Source organism: Seriola dumerili, unplaced genomic scaffold, assembly GCF_002260705.1.
Source record: "Seriola dumerili isolate Sdu_G_001 unplaced genomic scaffold, Sdu_1.0 BDQW01000056.1, whole genome shotgun sequence".
Classification (NCBI taxonomy): domain Eukaryota; kingdom Metazoa; phylum Chordata; class Actinopteri; order Carangiformes; family Carangidae; genus Seriola; species Seriola dumerili.
The window spans coordinates 2,199,680-2,208,690 of NW_019174311.1; the positions used below are offsets into that span (position 1 = coordinate 2,199,680).

At 36.3% G+C, this 9,011-nt stretch overlaps 1 protein-coding gene across 4 annotated transcripts; it reads right to left on the reverse strand.

Annotated features, from left to right (window-relative positions):
• Nucleotides 1-564: 564 nt before the first annotated feature.
• Nucleotides 565-8,929, reverse strand: rer1 (retention in endoplasmic reticulum sorting receptor 1). Of its 4 annotated transcripts, XM_022741790.1 has the most exons (8): nucleotides 8,840-8,929; nucleotides 6,913-6,994; nucleotides 5,895-5,999; nucleotides 4,497-4,593; nucleotides 4,148-4,226; nucleotides 2,984-3,119; nucleotides 2,583-2,637; nucleotides 565-1,072 (listed from the first exon to the last, which is right to left on the reverse strand). In XM_022741790.1, exons 2-8 carry the CDS (start codon nucleotides 6,991-6,993, stop codon nucleotides 1,062-1,064), a joined length of 564 nt encoding a protein of 187 aa, XP_022597511.1. In that variant the 5' UTR covers nucleotide 6,994; nucleotides 8,840-8,929; the 3' UTR covers nucleotides 565-1,061. The 4 variants fall into 4 exon arrangements, with proteins under 4 accessions (XP_022597511.1, XP_022597508.1, XP_022597509.1 ...); XM_022741787.1 differs by lacking the exon at nucleotides 565-1,072 and having other exon boundaries at nucleotides 2,330-2,637; XM_022741788.1 differs by lacking the exons at nucleotides 565-1,072; nucleotides 8,840-8,929 and adding an exon at nucleotides 8,337-8,381 and having other exon boundaries at nucleotides 2,330-2,637.
• Between the last annotated feature and the right edge of the window lie 82 nt (nucleotides 8,930-9,011).

The window sequence follows — 9,011 nt, forward strand, 5'->3', positions numbered from 1 at the left end:
ACAAATTAGTATGCAAAAGCACCTGAACTGCTGAACAGACTGCCTGTGATGTATTCACAATCATCATGAACAAGCAAATTTAATGACTCCATCGAGAATAAATCCAGGAAATTATACAATTCTTTTATCCAAACTCTAATGTGCGACAGATATAAAAATTTGAAATATAATTATGTTTAACATTCATCGAAGACACTTCTGTTCTGTTACAATATTTGGCCTTTTTAGTTTACCTTCCTCCATGGCATCCCAGGATTACACAGGTAAGACCAAATGGTAGCCATATGTGTTTTTACTGCAATTTAAGGGTGAAGTTATACTTCATCTGCATCATACTGCATCCTTGATGTGATTAGCACCTGCAGAAAACACCATAATGGAAAGTGAGATATTTAGAAAGTAAAGTATTTGCTAGCAGTTCTGAATGTGGCCCATTAAATAGTACAAGAGAAGTTCAAGAGTGGAAAATGTCAAGTAATTATCAACTGTACTGAAATGGATTTTACTAGAGGAAATAGATGTGTACTGACACCATGGACAAAATGTGAAGGCAAGACACCAATATACTGTTTGAAGGGACACAGTCTCTTTAATAGCATTTGGAGTGAAAAAATTACACTTAAGCTATTAAAATCTATTTTTTTTAATAACTGTAGCACAAGAAAACAAGAACATGCAATCCATGAGAAAGATATTTAATTCATCAAATCTAGAACCCAATTAACCAGTTCTGCTTTCAATGGATTTAAAAATAGGAAACAGTATGGTGGTTGGAAGAAAAAAACAAAAATAAAAATAATCTCAAAAAAATTTCATATTTTTAAAATATATATATATATACAAATCCTCCAGACAATCCTTTGAAACAAAAACTTTTTACAGGAAAATGTTTTGATCCCTTACTACAGTGCTGATCAAAGTTTAGTAATGACAGATAATCCCCAGCATTGTGATAAAAATGGAAAAAGAAAAAAAAAAATCAACAGGTTTACAGAAAAGAAAGTGTGATCGCCACCCACTTCATCCATTTGTTATAATAAAAGCTCTCAATCTCTGTTTTCTTATGTTTCCTCTGCAAAAGAAAGAGAACAACAGTTTGCTTGGAATGACTATATTTACCATAACTTTTTTTCAAAGTAAACACAGATTATAAAGGACTACAACAACTAGTCTACACAAATTGAATGGACCCCTGACCTTTGAAACACAGATGGGTAAATGTTTCAAAGAGAAAAGGTTGTTGGGATAAATGTGGAATTGCTTTATTACTATGTAAGATTAGACCTTGTTATGAATTGGACTTGAATACTGGTTGTGCACTCTGAAGACAGTATGTTTTTTTTAATAATTATCCACATAACGGTGTAAAAATCTGAGGTAAAGCAAATTCATTGACTTGCCATTTCAAGCTAAATGCCCCCAAAAATGATTTAAAAATTTGGTTTATAGGGGTGCTCAACAACACAGTATCCCATCTGTTAAACTTTACAAAGGCGCATAAGTACAAAGAATTGATTTAAAGGTAGACTACAGGCTACAAGAAACTAGATGGGTCAGGGTTAGTAACATTCGCCTTGAAATATGCATTCAGTGATGTGGGTGGCTGACGATTCAAAAGAAGTCAAAGGTAATCATCCATAATGACGCTTGTTACACGGGCTACACCAGTGTGACCTGGGTAATACACAGAATTACATTAGTTGCCAATTCAAGATAGACATCAGTCAAAGATTGTGTGTGCTGAGTGTAATCATTTCAAGAGATGAATTATGATAGGTCTTTTTTCTACCTTCATGAATGCATATTCAAGTGTAATGTGACTAGTCTCTTCAAAGTGTCTGCATTTAGTACAGAGGACAACTGGCTACACACTTCTAAGCCAGAGCAGCTGCACATTTTTTATCACAAAAGATGAAATGATTCAATTTGAAGACTGTTGTATTTTCTTCAGATTTCATCTTACACATCATGTTATTTTGCTATTAACACTACTGACTTTCAATATATAACTTGTTACAAATAAGTAGGAACCAATATATTAATCAAAAGTTGTCATTTATTTAATTTGGGAGAAGGACATGTACTGGAATCAATATCATTAAGGGGAAAAATTAAGCAAAAAAATTTCACTGCAAATTCTTTTTCAGTGTGGTTCCCTCTTGATGACTTTATACTTACCCCATGGGGTTAAAAAAGGCAAAAGGCAGCACTTAGTTTCACCTACTACTGAACAAATGCAACTCAATCCTAGAATGAGGTTCGGGATCCTCCAAAAAAAAAAAAAGAAAAAAGAAAAAAAAAAAAAAAAAAAAAGAAAAAAAGATTTAATAGTCAAAGGCAAAATCCCCAAACTAATTTGATCCATGCTGCTCATATCCTCATCCAACACTGTGAACCATGGATCAAAACTCATATTTTTATGTTATGTTTTCATGTTACTGTCCCATTTACAAAAAAAGAAAATCAAATCTCTAACCCTTGTCACTTCCCATCAGCTGTGACTGATAGATCTCAAATGAGAAGGAAGGGAAGGCTAAGTGGGAGTTTTTAACTAGCAAAAGTTTTCCCTGTGTCTTCCTTGCCTTTGTATGTCCTCTTCCCATGTGTGAAGGGTAGGTATCTGTACTTGATCATATGCTAGAGAAGGTGGAGAAGAAAAAAGAGGAGAATTAACGACAGGTATTTGTAGGGTTTGTAGAGTAATACAATGGCTGCTGGTTTTATCAAATGAATAAAAAAAGAGAGAGAAATAGTGCTTAAAACAAGGTATTCAAAATAAAACAAATGCACTGTATGCAGTCATATGAAATTGCCAAAATATGACCTCTGTGAATGTCAGGATGTTTGTCAGAGGGTTAAGTCATCTCTCTTAATTTTGCATTGCATCATATAGTCTGGTGTTTCTGACATTTTAGTAGACTAGTACAGCCACAGTGTCAATGTATACAGTGTATGTATATGTCGGTCAGTGTGTGCTTTTTACCTTGATCTGCCTCTTCATGGTGATGCAGAAGAGCATGATGAAGTACATTACAAGTATAGGCCAGAACACTGGCACATTGAAGGCATCAAAAAATGTGCAAATCATGGCGATGACGATGCCTTTTGTCGCAGAATGCCTGGAAAGATAAGTAACATAACCTCAGTTAAAACAGTGCAATCGCATTTGTGACACCAACTAAGCATAAGTCAACAACATCCGCAACTGTAACCCAGTCATTGCATGTTCTATGTATGTACAGTATGTCCACACACAGAGGGTTCATTTTGGGCTGTATGTGTGAAGAGTAATGTGAAGAACGACTTTTAATTCATAACATGAAATAAATCCATATTGGAAAACGCAGGAAGGCGTAAAAATATGTCTACTCTTGCCAGTGTAAAAGGTTGTTGACTAAATGTTAATGTCTTTGTCTTTTTAATGTCTGTAATAATATGTTCAACTGCAATTTATTTTCTTAGGTCTGGTAAACTCAGAAAATCTTCAAACAGCTGATGAAAAAACAGTTCAGCACTATTACAGTTACATTTTTTAAAATCACAACTTTAAAAACAACCTCACCATTTATGTTTTCACGTTGAAAAAACTGTTCTTGACAGCACAGTGATAAACAATATGGGAAGAGGAACCAAAGGTAATCTTTTCATACACCAGACAAATGGCAGCTTTAGACTGACTGACTGACTGACTGACTGACTGATGCAAAACCACTGAACTCTCTTCCTGCTTTAGAACACATGAGAACACAGACTTTGCATGAACACATGACAGACAAGTAAAACTGTAAAGGCTAGAACACAAAGAAATTAGGCTTTCATGATCACTTAGTAGCATGTTCCTTGATACATAATTTTTAATGGCTAAAACTGCTCCAAGATTTTAACTGTTGCTGTGAAAGTTTGTCAACTCATGCTTACAAAAATCTAATGAAAACTTTCTATATTTGATGTTTCTTTTAGAAGTTTATGTTATAAGGATGATCTATGGATGATAGGAATTAAGTAGAGATAAAGCTGAGATAAGACTTCCCCCTTTACAAATAAGCTCTGCACGACTTAAGCTTGGACCACACAGGTCATTTGAAGGAACATATATTGCAATCTCTTTGTGGATGAAAAGGGTGCCCAGATCATGAGCTGGACTCACCAGAATTTGAATTCAGGCAACCTCCTGATGAAGGGGCGGAACTCCTCATTCTGCTTGGTAGGAAGGGATGGGCCCTCATCTACATTAGATATAGGTTACAAGATGATGTGGTGCTTAATAACCAGGTGAAATCATCAATCACGACTCAGTATTAACACCAACAATATGACAATATCCAAGCTAAAACACAGAAAACACTTGGATGTAGAGTGTATATATAAACAACAAAAGTGCAACTAGTCAAAAACCAAAAAGAACAGGCAGGTAACAACTTGAGAGGTAATCTACTGCCAAACACACAAAAGGACCACATTACAAAAAGTGATCTGATTTAATTGAGTCAACTTGCCTTCGTCAAGCAGTGAAGGATCCACTTTTGGTGATAGAAAAGCAATGAAGAGGTTGAGATGGTAGATTCCCAAAGCATATGTTACTATATACCAACCCTGAAAAGCAGCATAAGGAACATCACCACATTAAAAGGCTTTCTGGGTAGCCAGTAAATATGGAAGTGCACCTTTGTTAGTGAAAACTAAATACAAAATGAGCAAGAACATTTCCATGCGAGTAGACAAAAATTTAAAACACACATATCATACATCTGACAGGTGAATCGGATATGAATATATGTTCCTCAAACACATAAAGTGAAGAGTAGGGCTGGGCAATACGGACCAAAACTCTTGGTATTTTTAGGCTGATACACACTACACACACACACTTGTATTTTTCTACAAAGTGGGCTAATTGTTCAGTTTTAAGTCAAACTACATGTAAGATGTCATATGCACTTTTATTAAAACAGACTGATCCAAACAGAATTTAAATACAGGGTTTACTTCCCTTGTTACTTGTATTAAAATATATAGCTGCAAAATGAAAAATTATACAAAACAAATAGCCTATATAAATAAAAATAGACCTATCTCTGAGGATGCTCCTTCAGTTGTTTTTAATAACAATAACAGAATTATTACAATTACACAAAACTGTGCAAAGGAAAATAAAAATGTTAACGGAACAAAAATAACAACAAGCCTACACAACTGCACCATATATCAACATATACAGTACCAGTCAAATGTTTGGACACACTTTGCCATTCAGAAAGTGTGTCCAAACTTTTGAGTGGTACTGTACATGAAAAGCTGTGTCTCACTCCCTGTTGCAAGAGAACTTGTGAGAGAGTCGGGTCGGGTTTGTGCGCCAATGCAGAAGGAGAGTGGGGGCGAGAAACTATATCGATTAAGCAGTATTGTCTCATCCTATATCTCGTTTGAAAATATATTATCGATATTCCACAAAAAAGTCAAAATACCGCCCAGCCCAGGCAAGGAGCATCATCCCTCTTCAAAAAAAAAAAAAAGAAAAAAAGAAAAAAAAAGATGAACAGTCACTGTCCTCTTGGCGTGTCCCCTGAGACTATCTTTCACCTTTGCTGGAAATCAGCAAAAATGATGAAAAACAATGTGTCTTAAATACAATGCAATCCAGCACAACAACACAAATTACTACTTAAATAATTAAGAGAGGTGAATGATCACCTCTCACTAAGACAGTCTCCAAAAACTAGACATTTTTAACATCACAAAAGTAGTATTTAGTATTACTATTTATCACTGGGCAAATGAATGAGTTGGTCTGTGTTACTTTTATTACACCTACAGCTCTCATGGCTTACATTTTCTGACTTTCCTGAGCAAATAATATAGTAAATTGTAAAAGAGACAGTAAAATAAACAATTACCTGTAGTATGTACACTCTGATCATGTAGACAGCAGTAAGTAGTAGAGTGGCTGCCCATCGCACTGCATAGAATGGCGTTGACTTGTCTAGCCATGACTGATAGACCTGTTAAAAAAATCCACAGAGAAAACAAAATGTAGCCACTAGAGGCAGAGAAAAACTCCTATGTAAAAAAACTGCTGAGCCTCTGTCGATTTCATTTTCAATTTGCAGTGATATTGATACAGGACATGCCTATGACTGACTGACTGACTGACTGACTGACTGACTGACTGACTGACTGACTGACTGACTGACTGAACGCCCTGTGACGATCACTGGCTGGATTGCTACTTACTGTAAAGAAAATTAATGTTATCTAAACATTCTTCATCCCTTCAACTCGTCTTTCTCCGCCTGACCGACAAGTACAGTTGGAGACACTGATGCCACCATCTCACTTACAATAAGGATGTACTAATGGTACTTTTTAAACAGTAATACCAAGTCTGAACACAAAACTTGAGGAAAGCTACTACTGAGTGATTATTTTAAGTACAAAGAAGAGAAGAATATGTGATTGGAAATAAGAAAGTGAAACTAAAGAACTTTCACATTAGAACAGTGTGCTGCTGAACAGTAAATGGTGTATTAAATGTAAAAATATAATTGCAATTCATCTGTTTATTTCATTCCACTAAAAAATACTGGCAAACATCTCCCGTGTGTTGTAAATGTTATCTTTATGTCTGTGATAGTTTAGGAAGCTTAATGTGCACTTTGATATCAGGTGATATCACAGGTGATAACATTCCAGTACAGAGGCATTTCTGAAAATGAAATCCATTAGCATAACTCATTGAGTCGATGGAAGTGACGTTAATCACCATCAGTTTAATAAATTCTGGTGGTATTAAGGTAATGAGACTGGTGGCTTGATGGTCATGAGATATACATTTTGGCATTTAGGACAGAGCAGCAAATATTATCATCCTTATTACTTAAATGATATATCTGATATAAGTGATAGACGTGTTACCTGTCCAATCCGTGTGAAGAAAGCAGCAACTACAGATGGTTTCCCATGGATTGACTCCCCAACACTGTCCCCTTCTGACATTCTGCCAGTGAAGATAGAAAAGACATGTTGATTAGTGGTGCATGAATATAAGATACTTGGCTAGTTTGACTGGAATAGTATATATAAACTGCAGGGGCAGTATCATCATCTAGGATGATGTCTAGCATCTCCCACCCTTGGGTGTATTGGCTGGAATTTCAAATCAACTCTGAAAGAGAGCAAGGTGGAACTCTTTACAGCCTACATAGCTATCACACATCAACATTAACTGGTCTCATCTATAATCCATGATACTGTTCTACATGAGAAATATAATAAAAAAATATCTAATAGATTCATTATCACTGAAATGAAATCATTTTTGGATATTCTTCAAAAATATACTACATCGTATAAGGTGTTAAATTAATCTACATTCCTGCAAGGCCTTTCGAAAGATAATTCTAAAGGTCTCAGTCATTTTGGATAGGATTATGGCTGTTACGGGCCATTAATACTATACAGCTAGCAATATGACTGAAGATGCAAAAAGTGGTCCCAAGAGAAGATGAAACAGTAGAAGAGACCATGGATATTCCTGTCTGTATATATCAGTAGGTGTGTTCTCAATCCTAAATAATCTCTGTGCCTGCTTTTTTCTAAAGGTACAGACAAATAACCCATCCAGTAAGACTAGTTAAGAAGGGAATGCACCTACCACCTTAGACCACCTTTTATTACAGAATCAGCTATTTCTAGCTGTAAAGAGCAGAATCAAGTGGCAGCCTCTGTGTTATGTACCGTTTTTTCAACTCCAGTGAAGTAAGTCCAGATAGGCAGCTGTCTGCCAATTCCGTATCTGTCAGGTAGATTTGACCAGTGCACGGAGAGATCAGAATGATATCCGTGTGGATTACAGAAATGGAGGAAATGGGCTGGAGAATAAAATCTAGTGCTGACTCTGTTACAGTTAACAATATTTCGGCTCCTTTTAAGCAGGACTTATCAGAGATCCATTGATTTGGTTACGATAGGATCATGGATTTTCTAGAAAACGTTACTGATAGTCCAACATTAACGTTGAAATTTGAGGTTGTGTTTCATACTTTTGATTACCAACTGCGCTGTCTTGACGTTGCGATTAAAGTGCATTTTAAATATTGATTTTGACACGTATCTTTACCTAAAAAAGGCAGGACCGTGCAGAACTGTTCGAGGTTGTGGCTAGCTAACGTTAGCTACATAACTAGCTAACAACCTTAGGCAATAGAGAAGGCAGCTAATAAGCAATAGTCATCAAAACAGACTCTCTGGAGGAAACCATAAGATGGCTAAGATCGAAATAAATGATAAAGTAATCGTTACAGACGTTTCGTCTGTGATATTATTTTAAAGTTACTCACGGTAGCTTACAAATTAGCCCTAGGAATGGCTAACAAGCTATCCAAGTGTACATTGCCCTATGGCCCAAATTACCGTTTGCATGGGTTATGTAGTTTTCGTGAAGCTTCACTTGTCCCCTGTCGGCCCTTAAATTAATTTATTGAACTACAATTCCCACAACTCCACCACATAGTCCACTAAAGCCTAGCAAAATAAAATGTAGTTAAGGACTCGCTTTCCCTCCATTGCAAATTATGTGTCTCAGGAAAGTGTTGAACTACAAGTACCAGCAAGGAGATTGATAATTTGACAACTCACTTCCGGAGATACGGTATTACGCTGCCAACGGCTCTAGCTAACCAGCTAGCCAAATTACAAATTAAACAAAACTCTGGTAACCACATCGGTATTCACTAAATGGTAAAATCTTTTTTCAGTTTGTATCTTAGTTTCAATATCTCTCTACATCTCTTAGTTGTGTTTGCAACTGCAGTGAAAATAAGCAATGACAGTCCTTTCTTACCTGATACGGCCGCTGTTGTCAATACCCGGCTTTACCTAGCTAGCTAAACTAGCCACCTCTCGTGCAAACTGGTGTGAACACGTCAGTACTTCCGCGAAGACGCGAACAAACGCCAGGAAGGATAGTAGATCTCCGAGAACGACGAACTATTGAGCGTTGATCAGATCGAACA